The sequence below is a fragment of the Manis pentadactyla genome, chromosome 4 (genome assembly GCF_030020395.1).
Source record: "Manis pentadactyla isolate mManPen7 chromosome 4, mManPen7.hap1, whole genome shotgun sequence".
In the NCBI taxonomy this organism is placed as follows: domain Eukaryota; kingdom Metazoa; phylum Chordata; class Mammalia; order Pholidota; family Manidae; genus Manis; species Manis pentadactyla.
In genome coordinates, this window is record NC_080022.1 from 15,864,354 (window position 1) to 15,885,911 (window position 21,558).

Here is a 21,558-nt window from a genome sequence, read left to right on the forward strand (position 1 = left end):
GGCTTCAGAGGAAGGAGAGTGGGCTCTGGGATCAGACAGACCGGGGTTCCACCCCCACCCCCGGGGGACTGTCTGACTTGGCAGGTCACGGACTCCTCTGAGACTCAGTCTGCCCCTCTGGAAAAGGGATGATTCCTGCCCGACATGGTTGCTTTGAAGGCCACAGGAGGTACCGGGCCCTGCAGACTGCGTGGTGGCTGGCGCTCTGCTGGGTCCGTGGAGGGCAGGACCTCCATGCCCATGGCAGGGAACGGGCGCCTCACCCACCTGAAGCTGCCTTGCTCCACTCTCAGACCCACCTGTCCTGCCTGGTCCCAGCCTGACCCTCCCTCAGATTCTACTGAGTCAAGCCTTAGTTGAAGACACAGAAGACAGCCCTAGCGGGAATAGCACCGTTTATTAAAGATCAAGACAAAAACCACAGGAAGGTCCCTTCTAGGACACAGAGGCCAGGCGTCCTGACCCACATCTGGGGGCTGCTGGTGGGGAGGGCATTTGCCCCCAGTTGGGCCCTCAGGCTCCCACAGATGGGGCAGGGCTATCATGTCCCCTTCCTGTTCCTCCTAGTCATGAGTCCCGGCTTCCCTGACCCAAGGCACTAACTCTTTCTGCCCATCAGTGCCCTCTTCCCCCCAAGTCCCCTGGGCCTTCACTTCCAGATCAGCGGGGGGTATGGCCTGGTGCAGCAGGGAGACCCTCCCAGTGCTGGGCTGGGCCTGTAGCAGCTCCTGGGAACACCTGGGGTAGAGTTTCCCTTGTAGCTCCTTACGGCGGGGGCCCTGGGCCAGCTGTTGGGTCGGGGAGATACAGGCCACGAGAGATGGTGGTGGGGATCTGCCAGGGGCAGGAGCCTGGCTGGAGAGGTGGAGGGCTGGGCCATGGGCCGGTGGGGGTAGGGTGGCCTGCTTCGGGGTGAGCTCCCTTTTGCTGCACCATTGGCACTAGAGAGCTTTCCCAACTCAGAGGAGGTTGCAAAGGCTGCTGGGCTCCCCTACTCCAGGCAGCTGGTGGGGCGCCAGGCTGTAGGCCAAGGCTGGCTCCTGTAGGAATGAGGGCTGCCCAAGGGCGGCAGGCACAGGCAGCCCAGCTCTCCCTTGTGGGGCTTTATTGCTGGGGGCAGTCCTGAGCCCACTCAGCCACCGTGCTGGACCCCACGTCCTGGTGGCCCTCTGAGGCACTTGCTCCCATCCAAACTGCTCTGCCCACAGCCTGTGGCTTTGCCCAGGTGTGTTGGTGTGTGGGGGGTGGTGTGCCCACCCTCCAGTCCAGCCCAGGGCAGTAGCAGCAAAGCGTGGCATCGCCTCAGTTTCTTATGAAATATTAATAATAATATTAATAATAATATACTTGACACTGTGGGGCTAGGGTACTGCCCAGGAGTCCGTGTGGGGCAGGCAGCTGCCTACGAGGGGCAGGGGCGCACGTTGGCCCCTGCCTGGGCGCGGTGCTGCAGGTCCAGTGGCTGTGCGGGTGGGGAGCCAGGCCAGGCAGAGTGCAGCACCAGATTCTTGATACAGCCCGTGATGCCCAAGGAGAACCTGCCCCCAGTCAGCGTGGCCACCCTGGGGGCTCCGCCTGTGGGGATGGGAGGGGTCAGGGCCTGTCGGCCAGCACTGCAGCCCAGGAGGGGAGGAAGGCCTGTGCTCTGGCTCTGCAGGAGCCCCGTCCCCTCCCACGCCCTGCGAGGGTGCCCGAGCCCAGGACTCACCGATGTAGATGCTGCCCTTGGTGTTCACTGCCACGTTCGGGCCTGGGGACTGGCCGCTGACCAGCTCCTCACCGTCCACCTGGATGGAGCCCCTCCGGCCCTCTCTGTGGTGGCACTGGATCAGGCCCCTCGCCACCAGCTCCCCATCCTCCCCGACCCAGTCAGAGTCCCTTCTCTTGGCCACAGAGACTCCAGACAGAGAAGTCTGCCCTCTGCTCCGAGTTCTTTCCTTCCCCCACTATATGAGATCTGCCCCACAAGCGCAGCTTCCCAGCACCCCAACTGGGCTTCACGCATCCCCGAGGGGGCTCACCCACCCCCATGGTATTCGGTCCTGCCTGGATATCTGTGCCATGGCTGGTGGGCTCTCCCGTGACCCTGGCTTCAAGTGCTGTCTCCCCATAGCTCAACGCCTGCCTCCGTGCGCACAGTTGGGGGCACCTGTCTCACTCCAGAACTCTTGACCCTTTGCCCTAGTGCCGGCGCAGGAGGGAGCATGTGCGTGTGTGTGTGTGCGCGCGCGTGACAGTGCGGGTGCCTTACCGCAGCGCCATCACTCGATGCCACTCGCCATCATTGATGGGGTCCTCAGAGACAAGGCGGGCCTCCCCACTGCCCAGCTGGTAGCTGCAGACACATGGCCCCAGTATGTGAACTGGGGCAGGACTGGAGTGGGGTGGGATGGTGGTGTGTGGCTGGGGCACTAGGAGCTGCAGCTTCTTGTCAGAGGAGCCCCTGAGGAGTGAGGGAGCCAGGTGGGAGGAGTGCCAGGACCCACCTGAAGACAAGGTGCCCATCCTGAAGCCCAAGACTGATGAAGTCCTTGCCTCGGCCAGCCGCTCCCACCTCCTGCCAGAGAAGCACAGGGTTACTAAGGCTTGGAAAGCCGAGGTTCCTGACAGCTGTGGCCCCCACCTTCCTCTCTCCCACCGCACTGGCCACCATGAGGCTAGGAACCCCAGGACTCTGGCCTGGACGCCCAGACTCACCACGCCCTGCCACAGCAGGAGGCCACTGGCTGTGCTGGTCCGGACCTCCAGCTCAATGGTTTCAGGCACCTCGGGCAGGCTGTTGGGTGCAGGGGAAGTGGGTGAGGGGACAGAAGTCCCAGATTCATGTTCCCTCCCTGGGCTGGCAGCCTCTCCCAACACCCATCTCACCTCCTGGAGAAGACTCGGCCTGGGAGGACTAGGAAGCCGTCATCGTGGAAATAGGCTCCGTACTGCCCAGGGGCATCTGTGGGCCAGTGGGGGACGTGAGACAGGCCACTCACCTGCATGGGGCACCCACTCCCATGGGCTCCCCTGACTGCCACCTGCACCCTAGCCTGTCCTAGTAGGGGGGATCTGAACTTGCAGTCCCTGGAGACCCAAGGGGGCCATGAACAGAACTCAGGGGCCTTGAACTTGGGTGGGAAAACACTGCAGCTCCATTTTCACTGACTTCTCACTGAAATTTAGCAATTCCTTCAATTATACATGCAGGTGACAAACCAAAGGTGTGGTAGCAGGATTTGTGACTGTGTCCCTAATAGAAGATTTACAGGACTGGATTTCTTTATTGATTTATGGTAATTGCAAATATTTCAAAACATCATTTATGCTTATTGAAATTGTGGTAGCTATTAGGAACACTAGATCTTATTATTTAATGTGTTAAAAAAGAAGCACACATGATACCAATCAGAAAATTTTAAATATTTTGATAACCTTATTCAGTATAATTGGTTTCTTTTGAAATCCTAGGTATTTCATTATTGAAAACCTTTCTGTTCTCTTGATCTTACAGATGGGGAGATAGGCTCGGGCCTTGGGGGGTGGGGAGTGGGGTGGGGTGGGGCGGGGCGAGTGACTTGTTCTGGAAGCAGGAAGCCTGGATGGCAACCTGGACCTTTCAGCTCCAACGTCCACCCTGTGTGTGGCTCCAACATCCCCATTCTACCTGCTCAGACCCAACCTAGGGGCCGGCCCTGGTCCCTGGGGGGCTGGTAGCTCTGAGGGTAGGGCACATTTTGCCACCCTACACTAAATGAGGATAATAGCTAACATTTGCCACATAGTGGGCTTCACATCCAGTAACAAACATCATTTTATGTAACAAGATACTTATAAATAACCCTATGACTTAAATATAATATTAGCTATTGCTAACATTTTATGCTCACTATAGAACAGACACCGTTGTAAACATTTAAAATATATTAAATAATTTTACTCATGCAAAACTTTATCCAAAGCCTTAAAGGAGGATATTACTTTTCTCCATTTTATATAGAAGGAACCTGAGGCACAGAGAGGTTAAGTGACTCACCAAAAGTCACACCGCTGCTAGGTGGCAGGGCTAGGATTTGAACCCAGGCAGCACATGTTTTTGCCTACTATATTCCATTACCTCTCCTTTTTATTACTGATAAACAAGAAGATACATATCTATAAAGCAGTTAGCACTGTGCCTGTAAATGTTCAATAAACATTAATTTTGAAAATTATTATCATTGTTTTTAAACAGACGGTGGAATCTGTGAGAATGAGGGTTCTGCCTTATTCTTCTTGTATTTACTGCTCCTATGGCAAGGATGGGCACCCAATGGATGTTTGTTGATGAATGCATGAATATAGAGGAGGAAACTGAGGTCAGAGGGGATCAAGGGCCTGCCCAAGGTCAGCCTGCCAGTACGTATAGGACAGGACCCAGCTGTGTGGCTGTGCTCTTCTTCATTCTGTCTCTCTCTGTCCAGTGAGCCTCTCCCATGGGCTTCTTCTGTTTAGAGGCTCAAGCAGAGGGGGCAGGGTAGCTGGAAGAGGAGGCCGAGAGACCTGGGGCAGGAGGAGGCTGTCCTGCTCAGCCTCTCGGGTTGGCCACAACAAATACGTACCGTTGCCCCCACTGCCTTCGAGATGCCAGTCGGACTCTGTTGTGCCCCGTCTAGAGCCTGTGGGGAAAGGCAGGTCCAGTTGTGGGCACAGACTCCCATGGTACCATGGTCTAGCCCCAGGACCCCAGGGAGGTGGACAGAAGCCAGGGCAGTTACACTACCTTGCTGGCAGCGTGGGCCAGAGAAGCCAGGGAGACAGAGGCAGTGGGTACCCTGGCAGGTGCCCCCATGCAGACAGGGCTCCTGGAGCTGGCAGGGGTTTTCCGCATGCTCGCAGAGGTCTCCTGTGGGCCGGGGCCAGGGAGAGTGGTTGTGGGCTGCAGTTGCCATCAGCTGTCCTGGGCCCTTCCCTCCCCCCTCCCAGGGCCTGGGAAACCTCACACACCTTTGAAGCCATCCTGACACAGGCACTGGACCTCATACTCGCCAGCAGGCATGCATGTGGCACCATTCTTGCAGGGCTGGTGCTCACAAGGGGAGCTGTCGTAGCATTGCCCAATGCCTCGGCTGCCCAGGAAGCTATAGGTGAGGTCCAGCCGCTTTCCATTCACTGACACCTGTGGGCACAGGGACACCGAGGGACTCAGGAGTGCAAGAGACGGAGGCAGAGGAGTGCCAGCAGAGAGAAGAATGCAGTAGGGACCCCAGGTTGGAGCTTAAGCAGAACGTGGGATTCTAGGGTGAAGAGGGAGGAACATAAGTTGAATGCCTGCTGTGTGCCAAGAACATCCATCAGTGCAGTCAGTCCTGAGCACAACCCTTCAAAGTTGGTGTAATTATCCCCATTTTACAGAGGAGGAAAGTGAAGCTCAGAGGTGAAGTGTGTGATCCCCAGGGCTTTGGGCTAGCTGTGGGGGGAGAGACCCCGTTTGTGGCCCTCTCCTCCCCACCCGTCCTCTGGAAGCTGCTCCTCACCTCACCCACGCAGCCGTGGAAGTGGGCGCTAATGTTGGTGGCTGGTGGCAGTGGCACTGTGGGCTCCACACCCCCGAGGTAGAGGAGGGTGTGCAGGTTGAGGCCCTGGCTCTTGCCTGGCGAGGAGCGTAGCACGGGGTGTTTGCCATTCACCCGCAGGCTGCCATCCTTGTTGAGACGCTCTGCAGACACGTGGTGCCAGTGGCCCAGGGCCAGCGGCTCGGGGCTCCGCAGAATGGCCAGCCCTGAGGAGACCACCAGGCAGGGGGTTGGCATGCAGATGCCCCCCTTGCCCTGCCCCACCCCGTTCAGGGGCTTGAGCAGCTAGGGAACTTCCTTCAGCCTCCTGGTGTTCCAGGAAGAACCGAGAGAGGGCTAGGGTCTTGCCTGAAGTCACACACAGAAGGAACGTGAAGGGACAGGGACTTCAGCTGGTCTTTTGAATTTATTCCTCCAAGCCTCTCCTGGGCATGGATAGCCAAGGGGGGCACAGAACTTGGCACCTAGAGCCCACCTGCCTTTGGTGTCCAGTGCTCACCTGACCCCAACTCGTAGCGGAACTCCAGGTGGCCACCAATCATCGCCAGGGACACAAAGTCCTCCACAGGCCCACTCTTCCCTCCGCTGAACAGCAGGATTCCGTCGGGCGCCAGAGGCTTAAACTCAATGTCCAGGCGTAGCTCATGGTGTGTGTTGGTAAGGGCGGGCAGTGCCAGGTAGGAACCAGTGCCCGACATGAAGGGGGTGGTCACTGTCACACCTGCAGCAGCCACAGCTCAGCCGGCGCAGTGGGGATACCCGAGTCCCAGGAGGGGTCCAACCACTCAGCCTTCCTCTGGGACCCCTGCCACCCCACTCTCCAGTCCCAGAGGGTCAGCATCAGCTGGCTGGCAGCTCTAGCAGCACAGGGGCCCTGCCCCCTGGCACTGCAGACCAGGCTAGAAGGATGGCCAATATGATGGGGTCCCTCTGGCGACCCTCAGGTAAGGGATCAGACTGGTCAGAGCTTGGCCAGGTGACTTTGAGGTCCTCTGGCTCTGCAATAATGTCCTCACCCACAGGACCCATCAGGGTGCTCCTTCCCAGCTTCCCCTGGACTTCCTGGGATCCTGGGAGTCTCAGGCTGGCCCCACTCACCTTCCTCACATCTCACCCCTGAGCGGCCCAGGTGACAGCGGCAGGTATAGCCTCGGCCATCAGGCCGGTTCACACAGGTGGCGTCAGGCCCACAGGCCTCTGGGGGCACACAGGCCAGTGAGGAGGACTTTGAGGTAACCCAGGAGAGGGTGAGATCCTACTTAGGGCCGGCCAGCGTGGGAGGGCCGCATCAGGGCACCACGGGGGCGGATGGGTTAGAGCAAGGGTGGGGACAGAGGAGACCACGTGTGTGCGGGGGGAGCAGCGTGGGGTGTGTGTGTGTGTGAATGGGTGACTTGTTTGTGTTGTTCTTGAAAGACCATGCCTGGGTCACAGTGTGGGGGTGCTGAGTACCCAGGTGGCAGGTGATGGGGTGAGTGCCTTGGTGAGAGATGGGAAGATGGTAGGTGCCTGGGACGCAGTGAGGACTTGGGTAGCAGAGACGGAGGCAGAGTACTCGGATGGCAGTGGATCAGAGGGACAGAGCGTGGTCAGTCAGTTAGCAGTGGGCCTGGGGGTGGATATGAAGGGGCAGTAATGGGCAGAGACAAGTACCTAGGGGTGGTGGGATACACACCTGGGTGGCAGTGCAGGGCCTGCGAGTGCTCACAGCGGCTCCCAGTGAAGCCAGCCAGGCAGATGCACACATAGCTGCTGCTCTCTGAGTCCTGGCACTGGCCCCCGTTCTGCAAAGCAAACCCCAGAAGTCAGGCTAAGAACACCCTGGCCCTCCCACACTCCTCACAGAGGCCTGCCATGGCTCAGAAAAGTGGCCGGGGCAGCCAGGTGGCACGTGTGGGGTGGGGTCACCTGGCAGGGCCGGTCCCGACAGGTGGGGCAGTGGGAGATACCATGCACCGTCAGGTTGAGGTCATGGAAGATGATCTCCTCGCCCTGGATGCGCAGTTCCCGGACACAGCCTGGGGGACAGGCCAGCAGGATGAGCAGATGTGGGGTGCTGGGAGGCCTGCCCCATCCAACCCAGCCCCCCTGCTATGCCCTCCCAGGCTCCCACGGGCTCTGCCAGCCAGCTAGTGGTTGGCCGGGGCTGGAGATGAGGCGGGGGGCTCACCCACAAAGCCGTTGCTCAGCCCGGCCTTGGGGATGGCACCATAGTCAGGGTAGCCGCCCAGGTAGAGCTCCTCGTTCAGGTCCAGGCCCTGGAACTTGCCCTGGGGAGCCACGGAGTTGGGAAGTTGGGAAAGGCAGACAGAGGTGGAAGGGCAGGCAGGTGGGGAAGGCACTGGGAATAGAGGGAAGGTGTTGGGTCTCTCACCTGGGAGGTTCCATTGACGGGGGCCAGGCTACCCACAATCAGGGAGCCCTGGGTGAGGCTGCGCAGCAGGGTCACGGTGTGGAACTGGCCCAGCGCCAGTGGTGTGGGGTGGCGGATGGTGGCCATGCCTGAGCCTGCATCAAACCTGCTCCGTGGGGTGGGGCAGGGGAGAGCGGATATGGGGTCTGTAAGAAGTGCTGGCCAGGGGGTCCAGCCTGGGCAAAGGTGACGTCACCATCCCCTAAAATCCTGTTCCAGCTCCTGTCCCTGCCCTGTGCCCCCACCCCGTCGCCTGTGCCCAGCTCGCCTCATGTCTTCCCTCCGCACACCCTCCCCCTGCAGCTCCCGGAGCTCCAGAGCCCTGCAGCCTCACCCAGCCTCACTGTTCCTGAGCGCTCCCACCCTGAGACTGCCCGGCCTCTTTCCTTCCTTGCTTCTGGCTGGCCTTGCCCAGCTAGAATACACATGCCCCCAAGGGCCAGAGGTTGATCTGTCCCTGTTAGTGCCTGGCATGTAGTAGGTGTTCCGCAAATAACTGCTGACTGGATGGACGAATCCCGGGAGTAGCCCCACCCCAGGGGGACACCCTCAGCGTCACAGAGTATTTCTGCTGCAGTTCCGTGCAGGTCTGAGGCTGCCCCCTCCTCCACCTGGCTGGTGTACTGTGCCTCGTCCAGCAGATCACGTGGTCCCCGAGGGTAACAACTTCATCTCCTCCCTTCTCAAGAACCTCCTTCGTATCACTCAGCCCAGCAGGGTGTGGGTCTGACCGAAGCCCCACAGTCCAGTTCCGGAGCCCCACTTCCTCTGTAAGTGGCGAGGGCAAGGGTCTCACCGGAATTCAGGCCTTCCACCCACGAGGCCGAAGGAGATGAAGTCAGGCTGCCTGTTGGCCAGGCTGGTGGGGCTCCCTGGCATCCGCTTCTGCCCATTGTACAGCAGCATCCCTAGGTAGGCACAGCTGTGTAAGGGCCTCCCCCCAGCCACGGGCTCCCTGTCTGCCCCAGCCCCCCGAATAAATGACCCAAGCTCATAAGCCTGTCCAAGGTCTACTTCCCACCCCTCCCGCTGGCGCGTGCCGCACAGCCAGGGCCTTCTCACCGCCCCGGACGGTACCCTGAGTGAGAGGGCCTTGCTGAGAGGCCCTAGCAAGCCCCTCACACGGCAGGGGCTACCTGAGGGAGGAGAGGGCGGCAGACTCACCCGAGTAGAGGAGGAGGCCTGGACAGTGAAAGGCAGAGATCCGTAGGAAGTGGGAGGAGACAGGTGAGAGGGTGAGAGGGTGAGCGAGAGAGAGAGAGGGAGAGAGAGAGAGAGAGAGAGAGGAGGACAAAGTGAGAGACAGGAGAGAAAGGAGGGAGGAAGGAGCAGAGCAGGAACAGGAAGGCAGGGCGGGAGGACCGGGCCCCGATGCACAATGGCGGAGGGACAGGGAGGCTGGAGCTAACAAGTAGCAGAGGCAGGGATGGAAGAGCGAGACATTAGGGAGGCCCCCGAGCGGGAGGCCAGCAGGGGGGCTCCTGGGACAGGGAGCGCTGAGCAAGGTGGCTAGGGCTGGGGGCTGCCGGGGCTCGTGCCCAGATGGCACCGTCTCCAGGATATCCCTGCTCTGGGCCCCCCACGTCAGCTCCTCTCCTGCTCACCATCGGCTGAGTCAGGCCGGAAGGTGATCTTGATTTCAAACTTCCTGTAGGCATCCTTGATGGTAGGCAGGGGCAGGAAGGAGTGGGGGGTCTGCGTGAAGTAGGGCACTACCCGCTCTGCCAGCAGAGAGCACAGTTAGAGACAATGCCCACCAGGCAGCAGGCAGGGCGCTGCCAGTTCTAGGGGGTGTTGTCTTACCTGGCACCTGCAGGTGGGCAAAGGCTTTGACCTTGCCCTGCCGATTAGTGGCAGTGCAGACATAGGTGCCTGCGTCCTGGGGTCGGACCGAGGGCAGCAGCAGCTTGTGGCTCTCCAGGCGGCTGTCGGGTGGCAGGTTCCCATCCAGCTGCAAACACCCCCCCACTCCGGACTCTGGCCTTGGCCTGCACCTCCACAGGACCTGTCCCCCATCTCTGCCTCAGGCCCGCCCTCAAACACTGTGCATGTGCTCTGGGCCAGGCCTGGTCCTGGTCCTGGGGGCACCAAGATGGTGAACACCTGGTCGCTGCCCCTCAGGTATGCCCGCCGGCTCCCTGCCCAGCATTTACCTTGCTCCACGTGATGTCAGGAGTGGGGTAGCCAGAGGCCATACAGGGGAAGACAGCTGCCGAACCAGCAGGCACTCGGACCTCTGGGGGCGTTGAGATCTGAGGCAGGGCTAAGAGGGTGAAGGAGACACAGGCCATCAACCTGATGACAGCCACCACTGTGAGCCCAGCCCCTGCCCTGACTCATTTAATCCTCACACTGTCTCCCTGGAAAGGAGGCATTATGTCCCCATTTCACAGATGAGGAAGCTGAGGCTCAGAGGGAGAAGTGGCTGCTTGCTGCTGGTTGCACCGAGGAAGCCAGGCAATCGAGGCTCAGGGATGGGTCCATTTGACTCCATAGCCTGCAACTCTTCAACATGCCTGGGTGCAAAATTGTGCAGCCCTTTGGGGACCTGAGGAGGGGCTACCAGGGCAGTGTGGCTCAGTAAGTTTGGAGGCAAGTCATAGGATTTGGACTGAAAAGGAAGTGCCTTTGAGGAAAACACAGACTTGTATCTGCCCTGCATCTACCGCCCTTGTTCTACTCTTTCATGTCTGTTGTCTCTGCCATCAGATTGGGCTGAAGGTCTCCCTCCTCAGGCAGGTGCTCCCTTAGGGGAGGGCTATGTGTACCCATTTCCCACTTGAGACCCCGAGGTGGAGCTTTTCCCTGTAAGTTCCAGCGTGCCCCAGAGGAACACTCACTTTTATCCCCTACTACCCCTACTTGGTATGAAACCTGCCCCTTAAGTACAACAAATGGAAAACTCCCAAGAGGGCAGAAAGGAAAGGTAAGTCAGGAGGGGCAGCAGGGGCCCCCGCCTGCTCCCTGTGCATGCAGAGGTTCACCTTGTACGAGCAGTAACACATGCGACTGGGTGGTGCCGGCAGGATTGGTGGCCGTGCAGCGGTACTGCCCGGCATCAGCCGGCTCCACGTGGGCGATCCTGACGATGCCTCCGCTCTGCACGATGCCAGGCCGCAGGCGCCCTCCCACTTTGCTCCAAGTCACCTGAGGCTTGGGGTCACCCAGGGCCAGGCACTCGAACTCCACAGCATGGCCGACCACCACGGTCTGCACGGAGGTCCGGATGTTGATGAGCACGGAGGGCAGGGCTGGGAGCGGGGAGGCAGAGGCAGAGTAAGGCCAGCCTGCGGCAGGCCTGGCCTGAGGGAGGCCGCAGACTGCGGTGGCAAAGGGGAGCGCGGGAGCCCTGTGCATTCGGCCATTTCCTCATTTGCTTCTCATGCATTCACTCACTAACACGTCCACTGGTTTGCTCTTTTGTTTATTGGTTCACTCACCTGCCTGTCATTCTTCACTGCTGCCTGAGCACTGCTCACCCCATCCATTTCCCTTCTTCCTCCCCCCAAGGCTTGTCAAGCCCCCTTACTGTATGCTGCATACAAGCAAGATACTAGCAAGCAATTCTCTTTATTCATACACATTTGAGGGGCTTCCTGGGGATTATGCTCCCTGTGCCCCTCAACTCTGTCCCCTGCTCTTAGTCACCTTCCTACCTTGGACAACCAGCTGGGCACTGGCCTGGGCCTGTCCCCATGGTCCATGGGCCTGACAAACATATGTCCCTTGGCAGCTTTGGTCCAAGTTCTGGATTCTGCAAAGAAAAAGGTAAGACATCAGTGAATAAAAACAGTTCATTAAAATGCTTTGTAATTGTGTGGGTGTTAAATGCCGTCAGAGATCAGCACATGGTATAAACTTCTGGTTTCCCAATAACCACAAAAGGTAGGTAGGTAGGCAGGGTGGGTGTCATCACACCCCTTCTAGACTAAGACCTCATGGTCCAGAGCTCCAGATCACTCGGATCTGCGTCATGTGTATATATCTCTTTCCTCCAACAATAGCATGAATATGGGCCACTGTGTGCTGAAGGCCTGTCATGTGTGCAGCACTGTGTGAAACACTTCAGATAATCTCATTTCAGCCTCTTATCAGCCACTGCAGCGCTGAGAACACTGAGGCTCAGAGAAGTGGAGTGACTTACCCAGGGACATTGTTTCATGCTGAGCCCCGTAGAGGATATGCTCTAACAGCCCCACTGTGTGCCCTGGATGGAGGCGCCCAAGGTCAGGCCTGCCGCCAGCCCCACTCACCGGAGCACACCATCCTGCACACTGTGGCCGGGAGGCAGCTCACCCCCTTCCTTGACCCAGCGGAACTGGGTGCCCTGGTCGCTGGGCACGGCACAGTGGAACTCGACGCTGGCCCCTATGCTCTTGGTCTCCAGCTGAGGCGTGACCTGAACAGCGGGTGTGGATCCTGCTGGGACGGTGTCGAGGACAGATCTGGAGGGTCCTGCAGGCACATGCACGAGGTTCTCTGTGTGTGTGTGTGTATGTATGTCATTGACACCCCCCAGGACCCAGGAAAACCCCACCCTGACATTCAGGGGGTGTTCTCCTGGTGGCTTCTCTGACCAGGAAAAAACCCCTTTCACTGGCAGGCAGATTCATTCATACGCTCTCTCACACCACCATTCAATCAACAAGTACAAGGGCCTGCGGAGCCCTGGGCTCTGTGCCTTCTGACCTTTGATAGGAGAGGGCAGCCTAAGGCAAGAGTGGGAAAGGCATCTTGGAAAGATTTAAACATTTTAAGGAAGGCAGGCAAAGACTATTCTGGCTCTAGTCTGACCTAAGGGGATTCCTGGTTTTGGTAGAGATACCAACCCATCCTCATGAACAACGTGGAAGGGAGGGTGGGTGTAGAGGCAGATTACCACCATTTCCTAAGTGCCTACTACGTACCATGGGCTTATATACTGCATCTTTCCAAGTCAGCCTATGTGCCGGCATTGTTCTCCCCCCTTTACAGATGAAGAAACTGAGGTTTGAGGTTAACTGACGTGGCTGAGGTCATACAACTATCAGGTGATGGAACTGTGCATTGAACCCATGCTCACTGTAGCCCAGGCTCTCGACCATAGGGCTCGGTGCCTTTCGGCTTTAGCAGCTGGGGCCCAGCAGCACTGGTCTGGCTTTGTGTCCCTGATAGAGGAGACCATGGATGTGTTGCATATTTTGGAGCTCCATGGAGACCGTGGGCATGCCAGGGGTGGGTGCTGCCCTGTCATAGTCACTGTCGTCACCGTCCAGCATTTACCCAGCCTGATCTGGGTCCTGTGGTGGACAAGCCTGGGGCTGCTGAGCTGACTGGCTCCAGGCCCTGCGCTGAATGTCCTCAGTCTGGCAGGTGAGGCCGGCTGGGGTACTTGTGTGAACATAACAGCCTCTGGCAGTGCGAGGTCATTGCCAAGGGAGGGATGCAGCAATGAGAGCTAGAGCTGCTGAGGGATGGGGGTCTTCCTGGAGGAGGCTGGCTGGTCTTGGGCCTCGGAGAAGAGGGGAAAGGAAGGCATTCCAGGTGGGGTAATGGAGAGAGGCCTCCGTGCCCCAAGTATGAGGTTTCTGGCTGCGAGTTCCTGGGTTAACGAAGAGCCCAGACAAGGGCCTGGAGGAAATCTGCCCTCCTTCTGCCCAGCCTGAGACAGGTCTGCTTACCTTGGACATGCACCTGGGCAAAGGCCTCCGCTGAGCCCACCTTGTTGGTGACCCTGCAGCGGTAGCGGCCTGAGTCCTCAGGGGCTGTGGGCTCAAAGCGCAGTATCTCATTCCTGGTGGTGACCCTCCCGGGGAGGCTGCCACCCACACGGCTCCACTGGTAGGTGAGCGGGGGTGTTCCATGTGCCAGGCACTGGAGCTGCACGGTCTCCCCTGCCTGCACTGCAGCGTGCTCCGGGACTGTAGTGGCATACGGTGGGCCTGGGGTGGGGGGACACAGAGGTCAGGGTGGGGAAGAGTAGAGGCCAGGACGGGAGCAGGAGTTGGGTCCAGACAACTTGCCACAGGCCCGGGAAGCTGAATGGTGAGCCCAGAGGATGGGGGGAGAGGGAAGCAAAGTTCCTGGGAGGGGATGTGGGGCTCAGGCTGGTGCAGGCTCTAGGGCCCTGAGGTACTGGCCCTCTGGATGAGGTCCTGGGGTTCTGTCCAGTGTGCAGCCTGGTGGGGGGCTCAGACCTCTGTGTGGTGCAGAGAGGGTAGCCCAAGGAAAACAGGTGAGCTCCTTACTCTCTACGTGCAGGGCGATGGTGGCCTCGGCATGCCCGACAGGGCTAGTGGCGTTGCAGATGTACTGGCCTGAGTCCTGCTGGGCTACCCGGGGGATGATCAGCGTGTCACCTTCCAGCCGGTGCTGCCAGGGCAGCGGGGAGCGCAGCTTGGACCAGTGGATGACGGGCGTGGGGCTGCCTGTGAAGCGAAGTGGAAGAGAGCAGAGGTCACTGGGCTGCCCCCAGAGGGTGGGGCTGGTGAGGAAGGGACCCAGGTCATCTTGCCCCTTCATGGGGCTCATGAAGTGGGCACCTCAGCCATCACTGGGAGATGCCATTGGCAAGACCCCCTCCCCAGGTATGACATCACCTTTAGATCTCTTTTGTCTACAATTTAGGCCCCAGGGCACCACTGTTCTCCCTGCCCTGAGTGCCAGCCCCGTCCACACCTGTGGCTGAGCAGCGCAGGGTGGCCGTGTGTCCAGCTTCCACAGTCAGCTCGACTTCTTCAACCTGGACTTGGGGGAACCCTGGGGCTACGATGCCTGTGTCCACAATCACTTCCACCCGCTTCTGTGCTGTGCCCAGAGCATTCTGAGCCAGGCATACATAGGTGCCTGCATCTGATGGTTTAGCTGATGAAATCTGGAAGAGAGAAAGGAGGTTGGTTATGTGGCACTGACGGGGTACCTTGGCATTAGGTCCTAGCTCTGGTTTGGTTTTACACCTCTCCTCTACCCTTACTTTGTTTTTAGCTCCCTGTTTGAATGGTTTCTTGAGGGCTCATACTCAAGACATCTCATTAATCTACCCATCCACTAGTCCATCAACTCACCCACCCATTTGTTCACTTACCCACCTACCCCTACCTACCAACCTACACATCCATCCATTTATCACCCACCCATCCATTCACCTATGTACCCACCCACCCACCCATCCATCCATCCACCCACCCACCCATCCATCCATCCACCCACCCACCCATCCATCCATCCATCCACCCACCCATCCACCCACACACACACCCACCCACCCACCCACCCATCCATCCATCCACCCACCCATCCATCCATCCATCCACCCACCCACCCACCCACCCACCCATCCATCCACCCACCCACCCACCCATCCATCCATCCATCCACCCACCCACCCACCCACCCATCCACCCACCTACCCACCCATCCATCCATCCACCCACCCACCCATCCATCCATCCACCCACCCACCCATCCATCCATCCACCCACCCACCCATCCATCCACCCACCCATCCATCCATCCATCCACCCACCCATCCATCCACCCACCCATCCATCCATCCATCCATCCACCCATCCAACCATCCATCCATCCACCCACCCACCCACCCATCCACCTACCCACCCATCCACCTACCCACCCATCCATCCATCCATCCACCCACCCACCCATCCATCCATCCATCCACCCACCCATCCATCCATCCATCCACCCACCCACCCATCCATCCACCCACCCATCCATCCATCCATCCACCCACCCATCCATCCATCCACCCACCCACCCATCCATCCATCTACCCACCCACCCATCCATCCATCCATCCACCCACCCACCCATCCATCCATCCATCCACCCACCCACCCATCCATCCACCCACCCATCTACTCACCTATCCACCCATCTGGTCACCTTTTCATTTATTCTTTCTTCCTTCCCCCTTCTTCCACCCTCCTTTCTTCCTGCACATCTTTCAATCTACCCACCATCTATACCCATCCCGTCCTCCTCTTCCCTCTCCACCCATTCATTACCCATTTGCCCATCCACCGCTCTTCCCTCAAAGCATTTTCTCAAGGATGGCCACTGAACGGGGTGGCACTGGCCTCTGGACGGGGGAGCCGCGCCTCACCTGCAGCACCGTGTGGCTGTCCACGAGCCCAAACATCTGCTGTTCCAAGTTGGTGGGAGTGCCGATCCGGGTCCAGCGAGCAGAGGAGCGGGGCTCCCCAGCACTCACACACTCCAGGGTGACGGCCTTTCCCACTGGCACCCTCACAGGGCCCTCGGGGAGCACAGACACCGTAGGGGGCCCTGCCCAGAGGAATACACCACTGATACACACGCAGGGCTCTGCTGGCCATGTGCACCGTCACGGCCCCCTCCTCAGAAACTGCCAGGTGGACACTAGTCTGCACTGACGTTGACGTCAAGACTCAGAGAGGGAGAATGCCCAAGAGGGAGGCAGCAGCAGAGGCAGGACTCAAGCCTGGGGAGTGGGCTCAGAATCAGGGCTGGAAACAGGACGGCAGAGCCCTGGGGACTGAGCCCCTCACCGTGCACATTGAGGGTCACGACACTCTGGGCCACACCGTAGGCATTGGAGGCCACGCAGCGGTAGGCACCGTGGTTGCTGGGCCGGGCGCCCACGATGGCGATGATGGAGCCATTGGGACTGATGTGGACATTGTCTGTGGGGTTGGCGTTGGGAAGGGCTCGTCAGCGAGGCCCATCCTCCCGCCTTGGTGCTGCCAGCAGGTGGCTTCTGTCCCAGGCCCCTGACCCTGTCCGCCCGGATGACCCTGCTCCAGCTCAGTCACAGATGGCCAAGCAAAGAGTCCTTGGAGACTCCTGGGTCCAGCCTCCTCCCCATCCAGATGGGGACACTGAGGCCCCAAGAGGGCAGGGCCTTACCCCGAGTCACACAGTGAGCTTGGTGCCATCCTTGGTCTCTGCCCCACCCACAGGCGTGATCCCCACGCGTTCCCACCTGCCTCCAGCCCCACCCCCCACCCGGCTCACCCTCCAGCTCTTGGTGCCGAGTCTTCCACTCAAGGCTGATGGGGGCTGCCCCGTCATGGATGAGGCACTTGAAGCTGGCATCCTGGCCCTGCTGCACGGTGCTGCTGGGAGGGTCGATGGAGATGACAGGGCTCCTAAGTCCTGGGGGACCAGGTGGGTAGAGGGCTGGGCTCAGCAGGGCTGGTCTGGCTCGACCCCGTGACTCAGCTCCAGGGTCTCCCCTCCTCCCTGCCCATGGCATCCGGCACACTCACGGTACGAGGACCCTGCACTGGGTGGGACAGTGATTGTGAAGGAGGCCTCCTGCTCAGGACCTGTGCCGCCGGCCACACGGCACACATACTCGCCCGAGTCAGCGGGCGACACCTGGTGGAGCCGCAGCCGGGAGCCATGGGTCTGTCGGAGCGAGGATGGAGCTGCCATCAGGCCAGAGCCCTGGGTACAGGGCAAGCCCACAGGCCCAGCTGTGCCCAAGAGTTCTCCCTTGGGTCTCAGGAGCTCAGGTTTCCAGCTGATGGGGATGAGGAAGCTACACTCACAGAATCCTACAAGTCTAATCTACCCACTTTACAGAGGAGGAAAGTGGCTCAGGAAATTGGTTCAGCAGCCGAGAGACAAACCCAGGTCTCTCAAACCCTGGGCTGGTGAACTCTTCTCCCAGAAACATTTTATGCTCTGGAGACTGCAAGCAGGCCAGGGTTTGCATGAGGTTGGGCGTGCAGAAGGCAAATGCAGTTTGAAACGTGCCTGCCCTGAGCCCTCCCGATCCTGGGCTCTGTACCTGGTGCCGGGCAGGGAGGCTGCCCCCATGCTTGTGCCACGTGACCTGGGCGTGGGCCTGCCCAGGTACCACACAGTTCAGATCCAGGGTCTGTCCTTCAGCCACATGGGAGGAGGAGGCCTCGATGTAGATGGGCTGCGCCAGTCCTGGGGCTGTGGGCACAATGGGAGGGTGAGAAAGGCGTGGCTCCCTTGGGGTGAAGACAGGGGCCAAAGGGGGGCCAGTGAATGCCAACTGGTCTTCGGAGAGGTGCAATGGCTTGAGAGTGACTGACATGGCTGAGCACCATTGACCTAAGAAGGGTCTCTGTTTCCTAGGGGCCAAGAGGCTGTGATGAGACCCAGTAGTTGCAGGGAGGGGTTGACAGACCTTCATGGAGCTGACAGCCAGAACCCTGCTCGGAGAGCAGGGAGGAATAAGGCCAGGAAGGGGTTCCCCGAACTGTGCCCCAGAATTGCCTGCTGTTGTCACTCACCAGGAATGGGGCCTGGGCTGGAGGCCTCAACTGCGACCATGACAGAAGCCTCCAGGGTGCCTGTGCTGCCGGTCACGTGGCATGAGTACTCGCCAGAATCAGCCGGCGACACCTGGTTCAGCCTCAGCAGGGGACCGTGGACCTGGAGAGGGTCACGGTGAGAGTGGGGAGAAGGAGCTGGCACCCAGTGGCCAAGGCCTGCCGATGCCCAAGTCCTCTGGTAACTGTACCCCAGGACTGTCATGTACAGTTATGTAGGCTGCATCCTGTCAAAGGTGACCTCCTTTGACATTAGACATTGTGGATATGTTTATTATGACTTTTTTTTTCTGGTAAGTGGAAGTCCAGTGTCTTGAGTAAGAGGTGTCCTTTTCTAATTTGTACCAAGGTGCTAGGGGAGTCAGTGTTGGCCTTGCCATGCCCAGCCTGTTCTTGACATTCTGATTCCCAGTGATCTCATGCTGCAGTTTTCCCAAAGTTCTAGATAGTGGGGCCACCTCCCTCGCAGGCTGATTTAGGCAGCACTGCCTAGCACGGGGTGGGGTGGGGAGTGCCTACATTCTACTTTGTCCAGCCTCCATACCTGGTGCCGGGCAGGGAGGCTGCCCCCGCGCCTGTGCCACGTGATCTGGGCATGAGCCTGCCCAGGCACCACGCAGTTCAGATCCAGGGTCTGCCCTTCAGCCACGTGGGAGGAGGAGGTCTCAATGCGGATGGGTAGGGCTGGGGCACAGGAAGAGGTCAGTGAGCTGGGACTCCCACCCCTGTGCCCTCAGCTCCCACCTCCTCAATGCCCCTACTTCCCACCTCTGAGGCCTGCAGCAGCTGGGCTAGGCTGCGAGGGGCAGAGGGGCCTCATTCTCCCAGCCCTGCCCCAGACAACAGCCCCACCAGCTCCTCCTGTGCTCTCAGCACCACTGGCGGCCAGGCAACCCCACACTGATCACTAACATTTCTCAAACTTGAGCAATGTGTGGCTAAGAACCAAGACTCCAGTTCTTATTTGCCCAGGTGCAAAACCCAGCTCTGCCACTTATTCATTCTGTGACCTTTGGAAAGCTATGTCACTTTTCTGTGTCTTGGCCTCCCCAACTGTAAAATAGAGAGAGCAATCACACTTACCTCAAAGGGTATCGTGAAAATAAATGTAACTCTACCAGGGCCCAGCAACAAGTGCTCTATCACATTTATTAGCATCCATGTACTATCATGATGTCGGCTGGAGCCATGTGCTCACTATGTTATTAACTACTTTCCCTTTCAATTGATTCACCTACAAAAACCCTTAAATACTTGGCCCACTATAGGCAATTATTTCCATGAAATTATGACAGGTTTGCCATGTCGCTGCTTTTTCCCTAATACGCCACTATTAACATACAACTGTTTGTCAGGGCACCACCACAAAGCACCTTCATGTACCCCCAGAGGTGCAATTCCAGCCCCTAGTGAACTCACGTAATGCTTGTAAGAGCTCCACTCTCCCTGCACGACAGATGGGGAAAGTGGACCACAGAGAGGAGAAAGCCCTACGCAGCACCTCAGAGTGTGCAAAGAGGGCGGGGACTCACGCACAGGCTGGACTCCAAGGCCCATGTGGGCCCCCGAGGTGAACCCCACTTCACCTGGCTCCTGACCTCTGCCTGCCTGCCTCTCTGCCCTTCCTCCCTCCTCCAGCCTCCCAACCCCACTGGAGGGACCCTCACCTGGGACAGGAACAGCACTGGAGCCAGAGGCCTCGATGGTGACCAGGACTGAGGCCTCCAGGGGGCCAGAGCTGCTCACTATGCGGCACACGTACTCGCCTGAGTCAGCTGGGGACACCTGGTGCAGCCGCAGCCTTGAGCCGTGCACCTGCGCAGTGATGGGATGGGGGGACAGAGGAGCAGAGTGAAATGGCAACCGGGATCCCTGAAGGCCTGGAGCCAGGGTCTGACTCCTGACCAAGGCAGGCAGTGCAACCCACGGGGGCTCCCAGGCCTCCTTCCTGGGCAGAGCTTGAGGGTCAGCAGCCTGGGTCATCTAGCAGCCCTCCCGCTATTTCCTCTCCCCAGTTCCCATACCTGGTGGTGAGTGGGCAGGCTGCCCCCACGCTTATGCCATGTGACCTGGGCGTGGGCCTGTCCAGGGACCACACAGTTCAGATCCAGTGTCTGCCCTTCAGCCACATGTGAAGATGATGATTCAATTCTGATGGGCACAGCACCGCCAGGCACTGGGGCGGGAGGGCACAGAAACAGCAAGTCAGGGCTTGGGCCATTGTCAGATTCGGGAACAGCTGGGCTGGTGGGAGCCTCAGCCATAGAAACCCCCATCCCCAAGGTAGTAGTAATAGTTAACACTCACCAAGCACTTACAGTGTGCCAGGCAAGTGTTCTAAGCACTTCGTGTATTAACTCATTAACCCTCACAAAATTCATAAACTTTCTGTGATGATGGAAATGTTCTATCATCTGCACTGTCCAGTGTGGTGGCTATCAAGCACTTGAAATGTGGGATGTGAATTTTAAATGTTAACTAATTGTAATTGCCACACATAACTAGCGGCCACCGCATGGGACAGCAATCTGAGGTTGGAACGATCAACATCCCCATTTCAGTGATGTAGAAATAAAGCTGAGGGAGGAGAGTTACTCACGCAAGTCCCTTAGTGGTGCAGGCAGAATTTGAACCCAGGCATCCCTCTGCAGAGCCCTTGCACTGGGCAGCCACCCCTGTCCACGGGCTCTGACTGCAGAGTTCCTTCTCCCCAGAGAGCACTGCTACCTGTGTCTCCCAGTCCCATCCCGGGCCTTCATCAGACTCACCAGAAGGGCTGCCAGCACGGGGGGAGACCGAGACCACGATGGAGGCCTCCTGGGCATCAATGTTATTGTTGGCCCGGCAAACATACTCTCCGGAGTCCGCCACGGACATCTGGTGCAGCCGCAGGCGGGAGCCGTGGGCCTGTGGGGCACGTGGGCAAGGAGGTGGAGGGGAGGCAAGGGGCTGAGGGGTCACTGGCTGCCTCGAGCCTCCTCCCAGGCCTGCCAGCTCATGCTTCAGGGTCTTTGCCTGCGGGGCTGTCCCTGCACAGCCCGCCCCAGGAGGCAGGGCTTCCCCCCCGATGGCCACGGATCCACTCTGTACCTGGTGTCGGGTGGGAAGGCTGCCCCCACGCTTATACCACGTGATGGTGGCCTGGGGCTGCCCAGCGACTATGCAGTTCAGATCCAAGGTCTGCCCTTCGACCACTGTAGGTGACGAGGACTCAATCCTGATTGGTAGAGACACGCTGGACACTGGGGACAGGGAGAAACAGGCCACATAGCCCGAGTCCGACAACAGTGACGGCCCTGGGGACGTGTCTGCCTCCTCG

At 58.9% G+C, this 21,558-nt stretch overlaps 1 protein-coding gene across 3 annotated transcripts in view; it reads right to left on the reverse strand.

Annotated features, from left to right (window-relative positions):
* Positions 1-378: 378 nt before the first annotated feature.
* Positions 379-21,558, reverse strand: part of HSPG2 (heparan sulfate proteoglycan 2) — a 98,859-nt gene continuing 77,679 nt past the window's right edge. For 2 of the 3 annotated variants that reach the window (XM_057499832.1, XM_057499833.1), the window contains exons 61-97: positions 21,330-21,481; positions 21,008-21,146; positions 20,264-20,415; positions 19,907-20,054; positions 18,784-18,923; positions 18,201-18,342; positions 17,726-17,877; positions 17,199-17,340; positions 16,945-17,085; positions 16,479-16,613; positions 16,055-16,236; positions 14,608-14,803; positions 14,178-14,357; positions 13,611-13,871; positions 12,204-12,405; positions 11,607-11,704; positions 10,935-11,201; positions 10,104-10,213; positions 9,754-9,901; positions 9,555-9,671; positions 8,747-8,858; positions 7,912-8,056; positions 7,708-7,807; positions 7,446-7,555; positions 7,213-7,321; positions 6,636-6,734; positions 6,037-6,258; positions 5,499-5,743; positions 4,969-5,140; positions 4,745-4,867; positions 4,584-4,640; positions 2,869-2,944; positions 2,698-2,776; positions 2,487-2,557; positions 2,252-2,335; positions 1,709-1,812; positions 379-1,575 (exon numbers count right to left, since the gene is read on the reverse strand). In XM_057499832.1, coding sequence (XP_057355815.1) covers positions 1,403-1,575; positions 1,709-1,812; positions 2,252-2,335; positions 2,487-2,557; positions 2,698-2,776; positions 2,869-2,944; positions 4,584-4,640; positions 4,745-4,867; positions 4,969-5,140; positions 5,499-5,743; positions 6,037-6,258; positions 6,636-6,734; positions 7,213-7,321; positions 7,446-7,555; positions 7,708-7,807; positions 7,912-8,056; positions 8,747-8,858; positions 9,555-9,671; positions 9,754-9,901; positions 10,104-10,213; positions 10,935-11,201; positions 11,607-11,704; positions 12,204-12,405; positions 13,611-13,871; positions 14,178-14,357; positions 14,608-14,803; positions 16,055-16,236; positions 16,479-16,613; positions 16,945-17,085; positions 17,199-17,340; positions 17,726-17,877; positions 18,201-18,342; positions 18,784-18,923; positions 19,907-20,054; positions 20,264-20,415; positions 21,008-21,146; positions 21,330-21,481 — 5,285 coding nt within the window. In that variant the 3' untranslated portion in view covers positions 379-1,402. Of the gene's footprint in view, positions 1,576-1,708; positions 1,813-2,251; positions 2,336-2,486; positions 2,558-2,697; positions 2,777-2,868; positions 2,945-4,583; positions 4,641-4,744; positions 4,868-4,968; positions 5,141-5,498; positions 5,744-6,036; positions 6,259-6,635; positions 6,735-7,212; positions 7,322-7,445; positions 7,556-7,707; positions 7,808-7,911; positions 8,057-8,746; positions 8,859-9,114; positions 9,133-9,554; positions 9,672-9,753; positions 9,902-10,103; positions 10,214-10,934; positions 11,202-11,606; positions 11,705-12,203; positions 12,406-13,610; positions 13,872-14,177; positions 14,358-14,607; positions 14,804-16,054; positions 16,237-16,478; positions 16,614-16,944; positions 17,086-17,198; positions 17,341-17,725; positions 17,878-18,200; positions 18,343-18,783; positions 18,924-19,906; positions 20,055-20,263; positions 20,416-21,007; positions 21,147-21,329; positions 21,482-21,558 lie in introns of all 3 variants that reach the window. The other variant, XM_057499831.1, reaches the window with a different exon arrangement.